At 40.9% G+C, this 22610-nt stretch overlaps 1 protein-coding gene across 7 annotated transcripts in view; it reads right to left on the bottom strand.

Moving 5' to 3' along the window:
- LOC138969290 (protein MTSS 2-like) overlaps positions 1–22610 on the bottom strand; it is a 56611-nt gene that overhangs the window by 13385 nt on the left and 20616 nt on the right. For 3 of the 7 annotated variants that reach the window (XM_070342071.1, XM_070342048.1, XM_070342080.1), the window contains exons 4-12: positions 19071–19155; positions 18560–18651; positions 15785–15871; positions 11903–12060; positions 10500–10661; positions 7045–7188; positions 5831–5944; positions 2857–3292; positions 2165–2304 (exon numbers count right to left, since the gene is read on the bottom strand). In XM_070342071.1, coding sequence (XP_070198172.1) covers positions 2165–2304; positions 2857–3292; positions 5831–5944; positions 7045–7188; positions 10500–10661; positions 11903–12060; positions 15785–15871; positions 18560–18651; positions 19071–19155 — 1418 coding nt within the window. The remainder of the gene's footprint in view (positions 1–2164; positions 2305–2856; positions 3293–5830; positions 5945–7044; positions 7189–10499; positions 10662–11902; positions 12061–15784; positions 15872–18559; positions 18652–19070; positions 19156–22610) is intronic. The other 4 variants (XM_070342055.1, XM_070342095.1, XM_070342063.1 and 1 more) reach the window with 4 other exon arrangements.

The following is a 22610-nucleotide window of genomic DNA, read 5'->3' as shown; positions in this document are numbered from 1 at the left end:
CTCATGATTATTGGCTTCCAGGTGCTACTGTGGGTTTCCAGTATTGTAGATGTCCACATATAACTCAGAGGGAAAGTGTTTAAAGCTTCATCTTCTGGATCCATTTCAAGTCATATAATTATACTTGCATTAAATAAAGCAAATGGAAATGGAAGATAACAATGAGTGAAGAACAAGATGCATGCTGTCATTCTCTTGAAAGACATGAAAATGAAGAGCTGCAGAAGAGTGTTTGGTGACCAATTTTACGGCAATGAAGATACGAAACATTCAGTTGAGACTGCGATAAAGCTGACAATGATGATTTATTATTTGTAACTCGCAGAAAAAGCATTTCTACCTTCAATCAAACTCACAGGAAGTTGTAAGTCTTCAGACCTTTCCTTTCTCTTGTTTTCATAACAAAGCTTGCCCAAAGAGGGGATTGGGATAAAAACAAATTGATACAAAACTTCATGCTCAAATGCTAAGCTTACAAAATTCACGCATATTTAAGGACACAAATTGATGAAATCTGAACCATATGCTTCAACAGATTTTCATTAGTGTTAGCAAAAATGCATAGCTGGATAGCTCAAAACAATCCAAAACACTTTCAAATAATGGCTTCAAAGAATGTTTACATGGGTACAATATAGGTAGTATCTAGTAATAGTCATAATTATCTAGATGTAGTTTTTTTCTCTCACATAAACTGCTCAAATTCTATTAGAAGAGTACACAAGCCAGATGTTTAAGTCAGTGACATGGACTGATGGAGCAGAACTAAACAGAAAATGAAGAGTACAAGTTTGACAAGAAAGACAGGAGGTTGACTTTTCTAAAGGACAGCTCTTTGAATGTGCAACAGAGTACCTACGCATCTTAAGCTAGCTTCATATAAAACTGTAAATCTCTGCTTCCCGATGGCCGTACATTTTCACATACAGTCCATTTCAGATTGGAACAAAGTGCATCACTCCCCTTGATTTTCCTGCTATCCATGTTTTGTCTTCAAAAAATGTTTCAAATGTTGTGTTGACAGAATTGTTGCACAGTAAGAAAATAAAAACCCTGCAACAGAACCTTGAAAATCCCAAACTGTTTACAACACAGAAGTATAAACCATGAGGACATTTTGCGCCAGACAGTGACGGGAACGCACAGCTGCTAAACTAGCTTCACATATAGACAACAATGACAGCGATGAACAGTACTCCACAAGTACCGCAAGATGAAAAAGATGACAAGTTGCATGATGCAGAACACGAAGGCTAGACATAGTAATAGTTACAATAATGTCCACCAGGCGCCCTGTATTAAGAGTCTTTGGAACAGGTTAGAACAAAATGCAAATGCATGTATGAGAAAGCGCACACGTTGCTCGAGTTAAGTTGAGCTTCTGCAGACGCTGCCTAGAGTCTTGCTATGTTACTACTCATTCATGTTTTACCTCAGGTTCCTAAAAACAAAAACAAAATCAGAAATTAATCTTTGTATTTGTAATTTCCCCTGAAAATGAATTTCAGTCGCTGCTTGTAGTCTTGCTCTGTTACTACTCGGTCATATTTACCTCAGTTTTCTTAAAAAAATAAAACATGTATGTGTAATTTCTCAATATGTTACATATAGTTTTTTTATGAGCTGTATGTTTGACAGTTTTACAACACAGCAGCGGGCTTTCAAACGAAAACAAGCTCCCCAAGATAACATCAGGGCGGGTATACATGTGGGAGGATAGATTATAAAGTATGTGTGGAATAGTGTTGCTTTTTATGCGCTATTACATGTATCATGTTTATGATTTATATGTTGTACACAACCACATAGCCTTTTGCTGAACCAGTTCTAGGGTAAAAAAAAAAGTTCCAAGAACATGAAACTACCGAAATCAATGTCTGTAGGGAAACAGGAATCACCACAGCAAAGAATTAACTCGGTGATGAAATTTCATCTGTGACAATTGTTTCAACTGAAAAGGGAGATTATTGGCAGTGAGCATGATTGACATGAAACTCCTGTTTCACCTCAGTGACAAATAGAAAGAGCAGAAAATTAACCCCAAAAAAGGACAATGATTTTAACACCCTAACACAACTCTGTCATCTATTTATTCATCAATGCCGACAAGCAAAGCCCAGATCCCACAGAAATAATTGTTGTGAATTTTCCACAATCGTCCTACCTGTGCACTATGCTGGCTGGAAGGTGTGGTCGGAGTGGTGGCTTCCCCTTCTGTATCGTCTGGCTGGTGCTGGTGGTGAGTTTTATTCTCCAACGCCATGCGCTGTATGTCCATGGTGTTAGCGTACACAGGCTGTACTCCTGTGTGAACGACAACATTCACAAAATTGTTCACAAGTCAATGTTTATGAGCCTTTGTATGAAAGAATATATCCCATAGCACAAAAACAATGATTGGTGAAAGCAGTCCTTTTTTGATACTGCTCTACACTAACTGCTGTTCAGAGCAGGTCTGCTAGAACTGGAGCAGGTGTTTAATCTACCACAAATGCTTTACCCCAACTGTCATCAGTTGAAAGGTATCTGAAGCAGTCATCATGTGAAATGCATTTGAATCATCACCTCAAACATCATCTCCAATGTGGTCAAAACAGACTCCTTCAGAAGGAAAAGCCCAAAAGTAAATTCAAAGAAATGGAACAGTACATCTGAAAAGTCCTAGGAGTTGACAAAACTTATCCACTATTTTTCCAAGAAAAAAAAAATGTCCAGAAATCCAAACCGCCTTCTTATGACAAGTATACTTTTATAAGTAAAAAAAAAAAAAAGATCGAGAGTCACCAGAAAGTGTCTTGCATTAGAAGGTGTTCTTTCACAGGAAGGGCAATACAAAACAGGTACCACTGTAATCACCTGGAGGAAGGGCTGGCGGAGGAACAGCCTTGACCTTCGGCCGGGGGCAGTGAGGGGGCAGCACAGGCTGCATCTTGTTGATAGTGGCCGCATGTCGTCCGTACTGCCCGCCAGTGGACGCGCTGAAAGGTCTAGCCTTCCCGACCGCTCGTCCCTGAACGTCGCGCATTTCAGGCACGTCACCGGGCTCCGCCCTTTCATGCAAGGGCTCGAACAGTTCCGGTTTTAGGGCTGGGCGGTTGTACGTTCTCTCTGAACCGGCAGATATGGTGTGGGGACGGGCCTTGTCGATCCTGGGGGCAGGGTTGCTGAAGGCCGGAAGACTGCTGGTGCTGCCTGTGGAGGGGGTTGGTGTGGTAACGTAGTTGGCGGAGGGGGTGGTGGGGGTGGAGTCACAGTCAGCTGTATCTGTGCTGTCACGGTCAGAGTTTGACGCCTGGAAATGATAAAGTATAAACTGATAACACAGTCCAGTGGAGCATAGAAATCCTTGTGTACAACTAAAACTGAAGTTAAAAAAAAAAAAAAAAGTCTACAGAAACCAGAAGAGATCACATTAATTTCCAGCATAAGTATTTGTAAAGAAAAAAAGAAAAGAAAAATGACCGACACTGCACTGGAAAGTGCCAACCTCTTTGCTCCAAGTTCAACACAAGACTCAATGAAGTAAATGTGAATAAAATAAAATCAATTCAAATTTTAGATAAAACAATAATCAACCAAATAGAGCCAATTAAAGATATGTTCACTGAGACACAGAAAAACCATCTTTTAACTACATGTAACACAAAAACAAAGATTTAAAACAGACCTATAATTCGCATCACTAACAACTCAAAACACTTGAATACAGAAGCGGAGACAAAATAACACATTTCGGAACACACAAGAATATTGTGATGAATATTGTCAGCCTCAAGAGGGCATCTCTTTTCTCTTTCTTCCCCTAATGACAACACCATCGTCTGGAAGACAACCACCGATCCATAAAATCATCGCGTGTGCATAAAACTTTGAACGTTGTGCAACAAGCGGAAACAACAGGTAAAGCAAACAAAGCAGGAGTACACAGTGCCACCATGACATGAGTGACAATGAGAACAATATTCTAACACAAGGCTACACTACAGTACATTAAATCTATGATCTCATTAATTACATTTTCAAACAAAAATCTGTATTTTCATGTAATATTTAGACATTTACAAGTCTATTATACTCTGAGAAAAACGTATTTTTATCTTCAGCATTTTGTTTTTAATAACAAAAATATTTTGTTTTACAATTCTATAATTAAATATCATACAAAATACCAGTAATTCTCATTGTAAATTGTTAGCGCAATACACATAGTAAATGCAGAACAACATTTTCAGTTTTTCAAACAGAACAAAACGTTTATGCAGAACAACTAACTATTTCATCTTGGTCTTGAAATAACTGAACAATTATACATTTGCATTGCTTCAGTCTCATACAGAAATTGTATCAAACGTCACAACATGTATGTATCTTCAAGTCAGTAAGTACCACACTAACAACTTTACATGAAGGGTTTCAAGATTTTATATCCTCTTGATTCTCACCCACATTTATAACAAGAAGAGCAAACGCTCGATCGAGTCACTTTCGCAGTTCTGAATATTATATGAGGCATCAGATGGACAGGAAGAAATTGCTATTCACAACACAATGAGTCACGTTCACATATAATTTGAGCCCGGTCACTTTTATAGTTTCCGAGAAAAGCCCAAAGTTAAGTTGTGTGTTGCCGAACAGAAAAGGCTAGTTATCTCCCTTGTTTTTCTGATAACGTTCGTAAAAGGCTACAGATGTAAATACTTTGATGTAAAGAATAATCCTACAAAGTTTCAATCACATCCGATGAACTTTGTCAAAGATATAAAATGTCTAATTTTTCCTTTGACGCTGACCTGTGACCTTGAAAAAGGTCAAAGGTCAACGAAACCATCGTTAAAGTGTAGAGGTCATTGGAGGTCACGACTAAACAAAATATGAGCCCGATCGCTTTGATAGTTTCCGAGAAAAGTCCAACGTTAAGGTGGTGTCTACGGACGGCCGGCCGGACAGACTAACACTGACCGATTACATAGAGTCACTTTTTCTCAAGTGACTCAATAATAATAATAATAATAATAATAATAATAATAATAAAAAAAAGTGCCAAGGCAAAAATATGAATCAGACAAAAATTCATCCAGTACCCTCACCATTTTAAGCACTACAGTCAAATCTTGTTATACGCAGTGGTTAAGTGTATATACTAAATTGGTATCACAGCCTTTTCATGACCTCACCGTGAACTTTGATTTGAAAACAACATCACAAAACGTAAAAGATTAAGCAAGTTTGTGTCCTTTTCAGCACACTTTTCAATCACAGAATGCAGTAAAAAGACGAGTGAAACCTTCAGGATATCAAAAACTGCAACAGGCTTCTCAAGAATGTTGTGTGAAGACAGGTTTTAAATCAGTGCTGTAACATTAAAAACGACCCTACACTGTTTATTGCAATGGGGTTTGTGTGTGTTTTTTATGCAAACACTAACTACACTTCTAAACTATTTTGCAACAACACCATAAAGAACAACACAGAGCTGTTACATCTTGATCGTGGACTACATCAATTCGTACCAGCGACTGGGAAACGCACAACATTAAACTGCATCCGACGACTAATCCATCACAGAAACTCTCCACACTTGAAAGGTAACAGAAATAAACATACATACTCACACACACAATGACAGAAAAAAGACCAGGGCGAGTATACAGAAGTGGAGTTTAGAGACTTGAGTCCAGGATAAACTGCATTGAGCGTAAAGTTTATCCCAGACTAAAGTCTCTAACCTCAACTCTTGCATACCAGACCAGCAGAGGTGAGCAAAGATCTATCGACTCTAACCACTACAGCACAGAAAACTGCAGGCACTACTATCACGACAGGCGCCTACCTGATACAAGTTAAGGGACTGGGGGGTGGTCGGTCTCAAAAACAGCGTATCCTGTGAAGTGAATCCAGAATCCTGGGACGATACGCTCGTGAGACGCTCAGTGCCCATAGGCGGCTGTGTGTCGCAAGCACCACCCGGATATGTGTGGGTGGTTGGATGTTGGATGGATGTGTGGGTGGGCGATTGAGCAGCGAAGGGGTGGATGGGCCAATGAAATAAACAAGACAAAGCAGGCAGCGTACAAAACCATGCTTGGCAAGCAACAAACACATGGCATGAAAATGCTTGAAATGTTAAAAAAAAGTCATAAACTTAAAGGAAACTCAAATGAGAATGAAATGCACATGTCAAAAAACAATCTTAAACTCAAAGGACACTAAATTATGAACAAAAAAACGGGGACACTTGAACTCTATTTGTCCAGTCTTAAACGTAATAACTCCTCAACATAATGTATACGATACACACAATTCACCTTTTCTTGAAATAAAGTCACTGCATACAAAAGAAATACTTGCTTTTTAAAATACAAGAAGAAGGGGCATAACTTATGATGCATGCGTACACAAGAAACATTTAACTGACGGACAAAGGATTCTTCATTCCCTGATTGAAATCAGATCAGTTCAAACGATACAAAATAATCTTCAAGCCATCCTGAGAACTGTTGAAGCACACTGCTCCCAGAAATTGCATGCAAATAATTATCTTAACTGCCTTCTTGGTCATTTGCTATGCATTTCCTGTGGGAGATTAAAAAAACCAAAAAAACATCTACCACCGTGCTTTGTGTAAACTTGTATGTAGCTCCACCATGCCCCATCATTTGGCTGTTACTTCTTTTCTTTACAAAGCATGTGTGAATATATAAGCAAAAAAGCTTGCATGAAATTACAGTACTTTGCATTTAAATTCATTAACCTGCAAAATGTTAAGAAGTGCATCTAACTAAACATCAACTCAAATAAACTACCATTTAACTGCTCACAGTGTAAGCACTGCGAACTATATCTCATTCAGAAAAAAAGAGATCATAGCTTTCATCTAACACAGACTCCTCATTAACTCTACTTCAGATGTGGTTAAAACTGCCAAGTGCAACACTTTCAGCAAGACTCCCTAGGTTTTCTCTGGTTAAAATTGCAAGGGGAATGTGTGCAACGGATGAAACATGATGGTAGAAAGCTACAGAGAGCAGCACAAGGCATGGTTACCTGGGAGGCGGTACGTTTGTGCATGGTGTGGCTGGGGGAGTGAGATTTGGACGAGCCACTGGAAGAGCTGTTGATACTGTTGATGCTACACATCGACGACTTGCGCGAACCCAGAGAGCTTGGGGAGCTCGGGGGAGACGTATGCTGCAAACAAAACATGACTTACTCAACCTTATGGGCCATGAAATGATGGTGCACACAGAGAGCTTGGGGAGCTCGGGGGAGACGTATGCTGCAAACAAAACATGACTTACTCAACCTTATGGGCCATGAAATGATGGTGCACACAGAGAGCTTGGGGAGCTCGGGGAGACGTATGCTGCAAACAAAACATGACTTACTCAACCTTATGGGCCATGAAATGATGGTGCACACAGAGAGCTTGGGGAGCTCGGGGAGACGTATGCTGCAAACAAAACATGACTTACTCAAACCTTACGGGCCATGAAATGATGGTACACACTGACGACTTGCCCCGAGAGCTCAGGGGAGACGAATGCTGCAAACAGAACATGACTTTTAAGGGAAAGCACTGACACCCCATGACTTGTGCTAGCCCCATGTAAAAGATGAAAACTGCAAACAGAGCATGATGTAAAGACCTAATGATACACAGAAATCACCTGCACAAACCAAGGGAACTGGGAGACCTAGATGAAGATGTATCGTTGGTTTGATGCGAAGTCAGTTGACAATTCTCAATGACCTTGAAAAAACCACAATGAAATTGCGGCGTTTTGCTTTCACCAAATACAGGCCTATCCTTCCTTCTGTCTTTACTGACCCTGCTCTGATCCACACTAGCAATACTTTTTGTGCTGTATCACTAACATGAACACTAGGTTAACTGCCTTACTGACCCTGCTCTGATCCACAATAGCAATACTTTTTGTGCTGTATCACTAACATGAACACTAGGTTAACTGCCTTACTGACCCTGCTCTGATCCACAATAGCAATACTTTTTGTGCTGTATCACTAACATGAAGACTAGGTAGGTTAACTGCCTTCTCCCCTCACAAGCTGCTAAAACAGTTGCATGAATGTGACTGAGGGAGATAAGGATAATGGATAACAGAACTTTATTTCACAGAAAACCTACCAATGCCACACACCCAACTTGTCATCATGCAAAACACGACTTCATAGAAAAACTACCCAAACTATGCCTACTGAACTTGAAGTTACCACTTTGCAAAACAGGTATCAACAGAAACCCTCAGCGAATGTATACTCTACTAGCTAAAGTGGAAAACATGACTTCACAGAAAAACTCTGAAGCTCCAAACATTGAACTGGCCAATGCAACAAAACTCACTTCACAGAAACACTTTGAAGCAAACACCTTTACCCTGCGCCATCTCAAACATAACTGCAAAGGTAACCTTCCAGCATCACACATCCTCACTTTCCTGAGCAACACATGATTTGACTTAAAACCTGATGAGATCTTCTCAACCCAATACTGCAAAAAACTGAACTTTACAAATAATTTGTAGTGATCATGACACATTTCGACTTGTTTCCATGCAAACCACGCCTTTTGTGGAAAATCCTGTCAATGCCAGATGTCGCAAGAGATGTTTTTCTTGCTGCACTAATGTCAGCCTTACCTTACTCTCTGAGTACATGTTCCTGTGAGGCCCGTTGATGACTGAGGTCAGAATCTCAAAAGCTATATATATATATATATATATATATGGAACTAGATGAATACCCGCTTCGCCGGGAAGAAGTTGAGCCGAATACCCGGCTGTGCCGGGGACCCGGCTTTGCCGGGTGTACGCTGGCAAGGGAGATAAACGCGCAAAACACTGGAGAAGAGTAAAAATAGTATAACGGGAATATGGATTGAGCGTTGTCGACAGTGACCTTCTAAAAATAGAAACGGGAATATGGATTGACGCCACACGAAGGAAGGGAGATAAACGCTGAAAACACTGGAGAAGATAAGGAAGAGTTACTGGGAATGGATCCAGAGAAAAACCAAAATCGGTTCAGCGCTGCGCGCTGAGAGCACGTGTTGAAATATCTCATCGAGCAGGTTGTGTCCGGGGTGTAGCTGAATATGGCCACCAAATTTGAAACAGATCCATCGAGAACCTTGGGCGTGCATCGCGGACACACACACACACACAAGTCGTATATATATATATATATGGAATGAGCCGAGTGTATGACAATTCTTGCTTTTTTTCTATGAATTTTGTGAAGCCAAAGATTTGTTAAATTCAGGACTGTATTTTTTTCTTACCACAACAGTGCCTGTAGTGTCAACCAGTGCTTAAAATACACACACCAAAACTGTGCCTCCACCAACACAAAAAACGTAATCAAAATCCTTAAAATCCACTGGACAATACCTGTACTTGTTACAGTGGACCCCCCCCCCCCCCCCCCTCCTTTTAAGACCCACCAATGTAAGACTTCCCCCTTTATAAGACCTTGTCTCTTTAGATTTTCTGTTCAATCTCAGCAAATTTACCTCCATTTTAAGACTCCCTCCTTTTTAAGACTTGATGTTTTCAGATTTCTGGAGGTCTTAAGTAGGTGAGGGGGGAGGGGGGGGGGTGGGGTGGTCGTTGGTGTTCCAATGTACCTCACAAGCTGCCACATATAAAACAGCAGTTCAAGCTGAAAGCTAGAGCCTCACACCACACAGCAAAAGCAATGAGCGATTAGACACAGCACAAGTATAGAGCAGGTTTTAAATCCAAACAAAACGAAAGAGAACAAACCATTACATCCATGAAACCTCCACCAGGTTCTGGGTTGTAAAAATAAGCTTCAGCTTTAAAGAGAAACCAAACTCACAATGGAATGCCTACTTATTCTGAAGTCCCACTTGTAACTATACACTGCAGGTAAAATTTCTCAAAATTATAATCTTGGTTTGAAAATAGTCATCCATAAAATTCATGACAGGGGGCCATCTTAAACTTTTCCTTCAAAATCAGAGAGGCAGTTGTCAGTCACATAACTGTCATTGCCTCTTCTCGGAGTGCTTTAGAAGTGCTGTTATTCCGAAACTATTTCTGCAATTTTAAACATTCTTTTTTCATGGTAAAATATAATAATCTCAGGACTTCAAAACAACTTCAAATTTTCATGTCATTTTGGTTTGGATTCCCCTTTTTAGACTTTAAAATATCCATACACCAATTTGGGTTTGATTCCCCTTTAATACAGTGGAACCCCCCCTTTTAAGATCCTCCGATTGAAGACTCCCACCCTTTTATAAAACCCTGTTTTCTCAGATTTTATGTTCTTAACCTCAGTGAATTTACCCCCATTATAAAACCTGAATTAACCCCAATTTTAAGTCCAATCCTTTTTAAGACCGGATTTTCACGGAGTTTTCAGAGGTCTTAAAAGGATGGTTCCACTATTCTTATAGCACCGATTAAACAACATGAGAAACAGTGCGAGAACTCTTGCACGCTGGCTGCACTTACCCTGACCTGCAGGTTGAGCGTAGCCGGGTCCACCCCCTTGAGGTCAGCAATGACCTGCTCACTGGACTCAGGGAGGGCTTGCGGCTCGCTGGCCTGCATGCACAAGCTGTGCATGATCTCCTGCAGGTGGGTCACCTCAGTTAGCAGGTGTACCTCATGATCCTGTCAATGCCAACAACAAATCATCAGCTAAGAGAAGCCTCTCATTAATTGGGCAATTCGGTCCCGTAAAATAAACATTTGCTTGAGTTCGTGTCCTAGTTGCATATGTTCAATTGTTACATTTCATTTATTTTGAATACAATTTTGTTTAACCCCTTCACTGCCCAGCACGTACTAGGTACGTGGTCATGTTTGGTTTGTCATACACCCAGACACGTACTAGGTAGTACGTGGCATTTACATCAGCACTTTTCAGGACATTTGTGAAAACTATGTAAATGGGAGGTAACCGCTGTCAAACTTCTTGTAGGGGTTTAAACACAGTTCTTTCCCATTGACCGTTCAGATAAGGTAGTAGCACGTGGTGAAAACTTTTTTAGAAGTTTTTTCTATAAAATTCAAAATGGCGACCAAAGTCGGACATCAACTCGTAGACCTGTTTTCAAATGATACAGTGTTCTGGAAGCTCTACAAGAAGTGATTTATGGATTACCACACAGAAGAATACTGTTATGGGCTGTAATGTGAGTACCTGATGTTTGACACAAGTTTTAGCTGTGTTTTCTGCGGTTTTACATGCTGCAGTGTGTGTGTGTGAAAGTTTGGAAACTAATTTTTGACAAAAATGGTCATTATATCGATTTTTACTATAACAATCACAAACAAAGTCCAATGATCATGTTATCACATAATAGCCAAGGGTGTAAGCAAACCACATGCCAAAGATCTAAGAGATATCTCAATAAATGATTGAGCAGTGAACAGATTAGTGAACCTACCGAAGAAAGCGAAATTTGCCCTGGCGCACAGCAATACCAAAATGCTGTTCTACTGTGGCAGTGAAGGAGTTAAACCAAACAGGGAAAGTTGACTCCGGAAAGACTATCTCACGAAGCTGGCTGTGCGAAGCTTTGGCACTGAATTTTTTGAAAAAATACTGCGCAGTCTTTATGAAGTCAATTTCGGGTTCAACTAAGGATGGCCCTAGAGGAGCAGGATAGGAATTTTCAGTACAAACATTTTGCAAAGTCTTCCCGAAGTCGACTTCAGGCGCAACTAAGGACGGCCTGTAGAGGACTAGGAATACACACAGGTATACCTCATAGAAATGAAAACCAAAATAATTGACAAGAAATCCACTGCTGAAGTCCACAGATACCTGAAGAATGTTTACCTACTCCATGTTAAAAACAACAATAAACACTTTTTTCAGCGTTCCATGTCACAGTCAATTTTCTTACCACAAAGGGTTTAATACAGGTGATGAAGAGACAGAACCGGCTCCTCTCCTCAATGAGTGCAATTCGGACAGACTGTTTCTCTATATCCTCCAGCTGGTGATACCTTGTGTTCACATCCTGCATCGCATCTTCCAGTCTCGTCTGCATCTCGTTCCTACCTGCAAACAAAAAGACAGTTTTAAAAAATTATTCATATTCTGGTCTAAAATAACCAGAGGTTAAAGGAAAATGCCCACTCCAGGATGATGCAAGACGTGGAGCATGGCCAGACAAAGACGCCCCTACAGGAGAACCTGTTTCTTCTTCTGCGATCATGGACTGAAATTCCCACTATTTTTTTTGCCTTACAGTGGAACCCCTGCTTTTAAGACCTCCAAAAATCTGAGTAAATCAGGTCTTAACAAGGAGGCAGTCTTAAACTGGGGGTATATTTACAGAGGTTATGAACAGAAAATCTGAGTAAATGAGGCCTTAAAAAGAAGGCAGTCTTAAACTGGGGGTATATTTACAGATGTTATGAACAGAAAATCTGAAAAACCAAGGTCTTAGAAAAGAGGAGTCTTAAATGGGGGGTTCCACTGTAGTGGGTTTCTATGTGTATGACTGATTATTACCCTGCCATGTAGGCAGCCATAGGCCGATTTCGGGGGTTGTATGCTTGGTATTTTCGTGTTTCTAGAACCCAGCAAACTCTGACATGGGTTACAGGATCTTTTCTGTGCGCACTTGATCTTGTGCTTGCGTGTACACATGAAGGGGGATAAGGCACCAGCAGGTCTGCACATAAGTTGACCTGGGAGAATGAAAAAATCTCCACCCTTAACCCACCCAGCTTGGCTGGAATTCGAACACTCAACTTCCCGCATGGGAGGCTGGCCTCTTATCCACTAGGCCATTGCACCCATCAGGACAAGCTGTTTGGCTGATGTGCAGGAGAAAGTTACCAACTGTGTGGGCGCTCGTAGCAGGGAGAATTCAACACAAATGAACATTAAAAATGTGGATGTGCTGGTACATCAGTTAGACAAATGTCTTCTCTAAGCCGCCTTTCAGGCTACAAAACCATGCACAGGATCTGAACTACAAAGTAAGCCCCAAAAGTAAACAGAACAAAACAAGTCGCGTAAGGCGAAAATACAACATTTAGTCAAGTAGCTGTCGAACTCACAGAATGAAACGGAACGCAATGCAATTTTTCAGCAAGACCGTATACTCGTAGCATCGTCAGTCCACCGCTCATGGCAAAGGCAGTGAAATTGACAAGAAGAGCGGTTTAGTAGTTGCGCTGAGAAGGATAGCACGCTTTTCTGTACCTCTCTTCGTTTTAACTTCCTGAGCGTGTTTTTAATCCAAACATATCATATCTATATGTTTTTGGAATCAGGAACCGACAAGGAATAAGATGAAAGTGTTTTTAAATTGATTTCGACAATTTAATTTTGATAATAATTTTTATATTTTTAATTTTCAGAGCTTGTTTTTAATCTAAATATAACATATTTATATGTTTTTGGAATCGGAAAATGATGGAGAATAAGATGATCGTAAATTTGAATTTACAATTTTCCGATTTTTAATGACCAAAGTCATAAATTAATTTTTAAGCCACCAAGCTGAAATGCAATACTGAAGTCCGGGCTTTGTCGAAGACTACTTGAAAATTTCAACCAATTTGGTTGAAAAATGAGAGCGTGACAGTGCCGCCTCAACTTTCACGAAAAGCCGGATATGACGTCATCAAAGACATTTATCAAAAAAACGAAAAAAACGTTCGGGGATATCAATCCCAGGAACTCTCATGGAAAATTTCATAAAGATCAGTCCAGTAGTTTGGTCTGAATCGCTCTACACACACGCACGCACGCACACACACACATACACCACGACCCTCGTTTCGATTCCCCCTCTATGTTAAAACATTTAGTCAAAACTTGACTAAATGTAAAAAGACAAACAATGACATTCTGTGAAGGCAATCAAATTCCACTAACAGGATTCTCTGCATAATTTTCTAAAGTTGAGGACGCCAAGTTAACCAAATCAAAACCCTTCAATTTAATTCCTTCACAACTGTAAAAATTCTAAAAAGGCAGCTTCTTGATGATTTTTGATTTTGCACTGCAGTAAACCCAGACTTTTTAAATGTACTAAGGTTAACACTTCCAACAAGTGCAACAAAAAATGAAATTGAAAGGGAGAACACTTTTCATGTTGCCATTGTTATGCATCGCAGATTCACGCTTTACCGATTCCATTCAAAAGACAGAAATCAATTTCTAAAGGACAACACTTTTACGTAAAATCCATTCATTTTCCTGTCAGAGGGTGTTGACAAATGTGTCTTTGATCAAATATTTGCTTTGGAATTGCCACAAGCACAAAGCTTTTGAAACCCCTTTTTGAGCTTACTGTCATAACATTTTTGTCACACAAGCATATCAAAGAAGCCAGCCGCTAAATAATTTCAAATCGACTCACTCATGAAAAAGTGGTTAAACAAGTGACCCAGGATAACACTCAATTAAAACTAATCTTGAAACGCACAAAAGCCCTTCCATGGTTGTCCATGCATACATGCATGCACTTGATGCATGCATGTGTGTGCACACACACACATACACACACACAAACACATACACACACACAAACACACACACTACAGTGTTGGCACATTTTTGTGAGGCAAGATACACCATGAGATGAAGAATTTACAGAGATGAACTGAAGACAGCAGCTGAAGGAGACAAGACATCACAACTCACTCACTCACTCTCATTCTCTCTCTCTCACACAACCCCCCCAAACACACACAAGCACACACACACACTACCTCCCCACCACCCCCTCAAAACAAACCAAAGACGATGACTGATACCATCAACAGCTAAGCTAATGGAGAGAGAGAGAGAGAGAGAGAGAGAGAGAGAGAGAGAGAGAGCGAGCCAGAGAGAGACACAGACAGAGAGAGAGAGAGACAGACAGACAAAGAGAGAGAGAGAGAGAGAGACAGACAGACAGTGACCGAGAGACACACACAGAGAGAAAGAGACCAGATTAGGGAAACACAGCAAAGTGAATAGCATGAGTACCAGACTCTGCGCCAGCGTTCAATCAATAGTCAAGCCGACACATGAATGGAGAGCAGAGGGAGGGAAAATTGATGATTGGGAGGGGGTCTCGACCAGCTAGCAAGGCCATGTCACCGTGGTGGTGGTCGCATCTCACAGATCTGGTCAAGGACACTGTCTGTCGCATGCAAACACTGACTGCAGGCTTGCTCTCCGGAATGGAAAATTGAATTTCTCCTCAAGCCCCCAGGATGACAACATGCTCCCAGTCTCAGGCAGAGGATTCTTTTGCTCTCTGCTGTTGCCTCCTCATTTTCTTCTCAACAGTTGGCAATGAAAGAAAGAGCTCTCGATAACTGATTTGCTTTTAAACTGCACATTCAAATTCTCCTTTTACCAGCAACCCATCCAAATGTCTGTACATGTATGAATAAATGAAGTTTAAAGCTGAAACCTACAATATCAGTAAAAAAATCAATCCAAAATGTATTACGGAGATGCAGAAAAGCACTGCCACAAAACTCTCTCAACAAACTACGATGTAATTGCTTGAGTGCACTCATGTGCATGTTTCTATCACAGGGCAAAAGGTTGGAGGTGTTTCTAAAATTAAGGCAAGTGTTTTCTGAATGTCAGGATAACCTGTCTGAGTAACTTGAAATCAGACATTCACAGCACAGGTAACACAACACAGGTAACACACCACTGGCAACACCACAGGGTTATTGGAGGAGCGAAGGTTACAAGGCAACATGAACTGAAGGGAAGCAGACACACTGTTTAACTAAAAAGAAGCACAAAGGTTATTGTTTACCCAGTGGGATACCTTTCTTGACTTTCTTCTGTAATCTCATCGTGTCAGCTGCTGCTTTCTTGATCTCCTGTCTGGCTTTTTTGTACTCTGAAAAAGAGAACAGAACAATTCAATCGCCTTTGACATGATAAGACCTTTCAGCAAATGTGAGCAAACTGCAGGAAAATGTGTAAGTGCCTTCCCTGTAGTACTACTTTCAGGTCTTACGGCTACTGTTAACATAAAAAACAAATTTAAAAACTTTATCCAAACAATAAATCCAATCTGAGCTGTTTCAACTGGCAAAACCCAATACCTGCACCCATCAACATATGAACGTATTGCCCTTATTTTTCATTTAATTATTTTCTTAAACTCCCATCCCAGTTTTCAAAACATGTTCAATCTATTTCCTAGCACAAAAACATTAATAGGTACAGGTAGTACTGGTTTTTTTACTAGTGCTGCAAGTGCAACTGCCATATGTGTGTGTGTGTGTGTGTGTGTGTGTGTCTGTTTAACAATGTACGTCCAGTTTGCTTAGTGCTATTTTTATCTTTTTTTTATATCTCAGTTATATGTATGCTTTGTATGCTCGTTTAATTTGTGCTAGTTTATTTTAGAATGAATTTGTAAAGCGTCTGGAGCCAATTGATGGGACTCGCGCTATAGAAAAGTTATTTATTATTATTATTATTATTATCATGAACACATACAAAATTAAATTTAAGGGAACCCAGGTAACACATGTATTCATACCACAAATGTATAAAGTTAGGTGTAATCGCAGGGAACATCTTTATACCAAAATGAATTTAGAAGAAAAAAAGTCTTGATGAAAAAGGAGCAACAAGCTTGCAAAGAAAGACAGATCAATGCTTGGCCTGATGTTAACCCCCATATCCCATGAGTAACAAAAAGCAACAAGTCTCCTAAGCAACTCCTTGAAAAAACACAAAATTGTAAATCCATAACCCCCTGCCCCACCCTTCAACCCCCCAGCCCCCCTCTAGCCATGCCTCTTTTTACCTGCCCCCCCCCCCCCCCCCCACCACCACCACAATTGGCACATCCCCCTTCCTACCCCCATCACTAAAGTATCCCCCCCCCCCCCCATCTTCCCCTTTGATGCACCTCCCCACATCTCTCTCTCCCCCCCCCCCCCCCCCCCCCCGGATTTCCCCCTGGCTGCACTATGCAGTGAAGGGGAGATCCTGGTGGGGCTTCAGTGTACACAGAGGGGGACATTTCTCCACATTTTCCGCTCCCAGGGCTGTCCTGCTCCATTTAATCTTTTCTTTCCACTGTTTCCTTCACTGAGGGCCAACCGGCAATTATTCTCAGTAAATACCACTGTGTTCAGAATACACGGCTAATGCTTACCTTGTGGTTTTTCTTTCTTTTTTCCTTATTTTTTTCTCCCCCAATAGTGTCTATAGAGAAGGTTGGTTCTACCTGAGCTGAATCAAAAGCTTGAGGGGATTTTTTGCTTTGACAAAAGTTCAAGAAAAGCACTGCTAGCGAGTTCAAAGTCACCGATCGCTTTGCTAAAGCGGCAGTTATGTTTTCTTTATAAAAATGTTCTTTTTATTGTGGAAGGCTGTGGTATTTGTGCTCTTATCTGTAGTCAGATTACTCTACTTGAGTACTTCAGTGGGAAGTGTTATTTATATGTTTCATTCATGTAGCCAAACCCAGGTTATTTTCTGGAAAAAGAACCCAGCCTATATTTGTTTTGATCCATTTGTCAAACTTGCATCCTACAGGATTTTCTTTGAACTTAGAAAAAAAACCACATCCAATCAAAACCAAACTATTCTCTTCTTGAAAAGCATTACTGAAAAATCCATGAACAAAAGCAGACACTTTATTTTATGAAAACCCTACCTCATCCTTAATTTAAAAATTGTGTTCAGAAACATACCGCTTTCATGACACCCTGGCTCTTTTTGATAAAAAGAAATGAAGCACCTTTCAATACAAGACCCCTGCCAACAATCTTTCTTAACCCCCCCCCCTCCCTAAAATTACACTGGTACCCCTCTTGTACACCTCCAAAAATGTGAAATAATGGGTCTTAAATTGAGAAAGGAGGTCTTAAACTAAAAACTTGTACATTTACAGATTTTAATTAGAGAAAATCAGAAGAAGAAAAAAACAAGTAAGGAAAGAAGTCTCAAAATGTAGAGTCTTAATGCAGAGGTTTTACTGTTATTTTTCAACAACCACCACCCACCACCCCCCCCCCCCCCCCCCCTTTTTCAACCATCTCTTTTGCATAGCAGTTGGGGCCCCAATACAGTTCAGCTCAATACTCTTCGCACCGAAACTGCCATAAAACTCCGTGGGGCCCTCAATAGACTCAACATCAGCAAACGTCCAACCAACTACACGCCAGTGTTGCTTTCAATGGTGAATCGGAGGGGAGAGAGGAGTGAGTCATTCTGTTTTCAAACTGAATTCAACCGTCAAAACCCTGGGTCAGAATAGACTTGCTAGACCCAGACAGACGACCCTATGGGGGTAGAGAAAAGAGAGAGAGAGTGTGTGTGTGTGTGTGTGTGTGTGTGTGTGTGTGTGTGTGTGTGTGTGTGTGCATGTGTGTGAGGGGGATGGGGAGGAGAGACTGTGGATTCAACCACCTGCTTGTCAAGTGTTGGCGGGCTGCTCCAGGCAACTTATAGCTACAGTTGTTAAATTTCAAATGTTTGCTGTTCGTCTTTTCAGTTTGGTTTCTTTCGTTATGTGACACGCTTGCTGCAAACAGCTCGTGAAGACACATTTTGCGAGCAATACCTTTGGCGTGATCTTTGTCAACTTGTGCCACCACTTTTTTCCAGTCCTCCAGTCTCTCTTGCAAAGGGGCCACCAGGCTGTCTAGTATTGAGCTGAAAAACATCAATACACAAAACTGCAGGGACTGCAAATGGAAATGGAAAGCAAGGGAAAATATGATTTAAACAAAGCCGTCACTCATAAAATGAGACCAAACCTGCGGACGCCCACTGAAAAATTCGAACTGAAAGTGACAGACAGAAATAACCGCTGACTGTCAAACCTTGAAGATTGACATGTTTTCAGCGTGATCAATTACTACACCACCCACACCCAAAGGCAGACCAACAAATTCGTAGCATTATAATATGCCCACGCGCATTCACACACACACACACACACACACACTAAATCTCTGTACCTCCTCCCACCCCGTACTGCACCCTTATCTCTCTACACAGTAGTGTCAGAGCAACAAATGACACACACAGATCACAAATAGCAAACACGTCACACATGTGTATTCTTTTACCTGGTGAGTGCCTTGAGGCACGTTTCTATACTCCTGTGTCTCATGCACAGACGAGTGAGAGCGGAGCCAATCTCTTTGGTAGCACCTGCACACACAGTAAACATTGCCTCATAAATAATGATGTTGATGGGATATAAAGTCTGCATGCAAGATATATAAGGTCAAAAGCATCAAGCTCATCTAACAACCATTGCCTATGCAAACTAAGGTACACACCGCATAATGTAGGGACGAAAATGGCCTCTGAAGTGCCCGTTCACTCTGAGACATTTCAGATGATCAGAGTCAAAAATGCGGTGCAGTTGGCAGTTGCAAAACCTGTTCCACTTTGTCGTTCATAGTGCACAAGGATGTGATAGAAGAGACGAGGGATGCACAAATATGCATGTATTCACAATGTCAATACGTGAACTACATGAAGAAGCATCAAGGTTCTTCTACCTAAAGTTCTGCCTGGCAGGTGCGAACAACAATTTGCTGTACTTGTGTTAAAGCTAGCAATAGCATGCATTTACATTATTTTGTTGTATCAAATTCAGCATGTGTGTAGTATTATGTGATTTGATGCTGCTCTGCCTTCAATCATTCATTTTGTGATATGATCTGATTATTTACCGAATACATTTATTGTATGTCTTGAGCCCGAGGACAAATTGCTGTCTGTATCTCTTGGAACAAACAACAAAAATGGAACTGTATTGCATGGTATCATATTGTATTGTATTCAACCGTTTGAACCCCATCAAACACACTGAACTTGTACTGTCGCATTGTATCCTACTGTATTGTATTCAGCATCAAACATAATGCAGGAAGGCACGGGATATCCTGCTCTCTCATATATATAATAGTATACCTCTTATCTATGCAAAACATGGTTTTATGCTAAAATAAATACTGCAGCTGAGGTACTTATGTATTATGCCTAACTGCATGGTCCAACAAACCAATGCTATGCAAACACAGGGGATTTAGCCCAGGATCAAAGCACTTTTGTGAGGGGAGGATTACACCCAGAATCAGGCTTAACACATGCTGGCTGAAGGCTCTACCTTCTGCTGTCATCTTTTATTCTCTGCCATGTGTTTTGAGAGGGCAAAGCTGACATGCTGATGCAATATGATGCAACCTTCAACGAGGAGGGCAGGATACACACACAACCACACACACACACGCATTGTCGTCATCATCATCATCATCAATGGGTGATGAAAGTGTATTGTTTCTGGTTTGTTTATTCAGCAACTTGTCATTTTGAGCTTCTCGGTGTCAACTTTTACCGCTCCATGACAGCATGATTGTGCTGATGCACGATACATTAGTGCAAAAACGTTCAAGCTGCCGTAAACCTACACTGGGCCGTTGCAAGCTTCAAGCGCCCCAACCAATTTCTCGCTGACACATACTCATACACACGAACATCTCTCTCTCTCTCTCTCTCTCTCTCTCTCTCTCTCTCTCTCTCTCTCTCTCTCTCTCTCTCTCTCTCTCTCTCTCTCCTCTCTCTCTCTCTCTCTCTCTCTCTCTCTCTCTCTCTCTCTCTCTCTCTCTCTCTCTCTCTCTCTCTCTCTCTCTCTCTCTCTCTCTCTCTCTCTCTCTCTCTCTCTCTCTCTCTCTCTCTCTCTCTCTCTCTCTCTCTCTCTCTCTCTCTCTCTCTCTCTCTCTCTCTCTCTCTCTCTCTCTCTCTCTCTCTCTCTCTCTCTCTCTCTCTCTCTCTCTCTCTCTCTCTCTCTCTCTCTCTCTCTCTCTCTCTCTCTCTCTCTCTCTCTCTCTCTCTCTCTCTCTCTCTCTCTCTCTCTCTCTCTCTCTCTCTCTCTCTCTCTCTCTCTCTCTCTCTCTCTCTCTCTCTCTCTCTCTCTCTCTCTCTCTCTCTCTCTCTCTCTCTCTCTCTCTCTCTCTCTCTCTCTCTCTCTCTCTCTCTCTCTCTCTCTCTCTCTCTCTCTCTCTCTCTCTCTCTCTCTCTCTCTCTCTCTCTCTCTCTCTCTCTCTCTCTCTCTCTCTCTCTCTCTCTCTCTCTCTCTCTCTCTCTCTCTCTCTCTCTCTCTCTCTCTCTCTCTCTCTCTCTCTCTCTCTCTTTACATTTAGTCAAGTTTTGACTAAATGTTTTAACATAGAGGGGGAATCGAGACGAGGGTCGTGGTGTGTGTGTGTATGTGCGTGTGTGTGTGTGTGTGTGTGTGTGTGTGTGTGTGTGTGTGTGTGTGTGTGTGTGTGTGTGTGCGTGCGTGTGTAGAGCGATTCAGAGTAAACTACTGGACCGATCTTTATGAAATTTTACATGAGAGTTCCTGGGTATGATATCCCCAGAAGTTTTTTTCCATTTTTTGGATAAACGTCTTTGATGACGTCATATCCGGCTTTTTGTAAAAGTTGAGGCGGCACTGTCACACCCTCATTTTGCAATCAAATTGATTGAAATTTTGGCCAAGTAATATTCGACGAAGGCCGGACTTTGGTATTGCATTTCAGCTTGGAGGCTTAAAAATTAATTAATGACTTTGGTCATTAAAAATCCGAAAATTGTAATTAAAATCAATTTTTTATAAAACGATCTAAATTTACGTTCATCTTATTCTTCATCATTTTCTGATTCCAAAAACATATAAATATGTTATATTTGGATTAAAAACAAGCTCTGAAAAATAAAAATTATTATTAAAATAAAATTTCCGAAATCGATTTAAAAACAAGTTCGTCTTATTCCTTGTCGGTTCCTGATTCCAAAAACATATAGATATGATATGTTTGGATTAAAAACACGCTCAGAAAGTTAAAGCGAAGAGAGGTACAGAAAAGCGTGCTATGCAGCACAGCGCAACCGCTACCGCACTAAACAAGCTCGCCTTTTGTACGAGCGGCGGACTACGGTCATTGTGAAACAAGAAGAGCAAACGCTCGATCGAGTCACTTTCGCAGTTCTGAATATTATATGAGGCATCAGATGGACAGGAAGAAATTGCTATTCACAACACAATACAGATGTAAATAATTTGATGTAAAGAATAATCCTATAAAGTTTGAATCAAATCCGATGAATAGTTTCAGAGATATGATATTTCAATTTTTTTCCTTCAAGACATACCTGTGACCTTGAAAAAGGTCAAAGGTCACCAAAGCAGACGTCAAAGTGTAGAGGTCACTGGGAGTCACGTTCACATAAAATTTGAGCCCGGTCACTTTTATAGTTTCCGAGAAAAGCCCAACGTTAAGTTGTGTGTTGCCGAACAGAAAAGGCTAGTTATCTCCCTTGTTTTTCTGATAACGTTCGTAAAAGGCTACAGATGTAAATACTTTGATGTAAAGAATAATCCTACAAAGTTTCAATCACATCCGATGAACTTTGTCAAAGATATAAAATGTCTAATTTTTCCTTTGACGCTGACCTGTGACCTTGAAAAAGGTCAAAGGTCAACGAAACCATCGTTAAAGTGTAGAGGTCATTGGAGGTCACGACTAAACAAAATATGAGCCCGATCGCTTTGATAGTTTCCGAGAAAAGTCCAACGTTAAGGTGGTGTCTACGGACGGCCGGCCGGACGG

Source organism: Littorina saxatilis, linkage group LG1, assembly GCF_037325665.1.
Source record: "Littorina saxatilis isolate snail1 linkage group LG1, US_GU_Lsax_2.0, whole genome shotgun sequence".
In the NCBI taxonomy this organism is placed as follows: domain Eukaryota; kingdom Metazoa; phylum Mollusca; class Gastropoda; order Littorinimorpha; family Littorinidae; genus Littorina; species Littorina saxatilis.
Note: the sequence above shows the minus strand (reverse complement) of the source record. Positions and strands in the feature narration are given on the sequence as shown.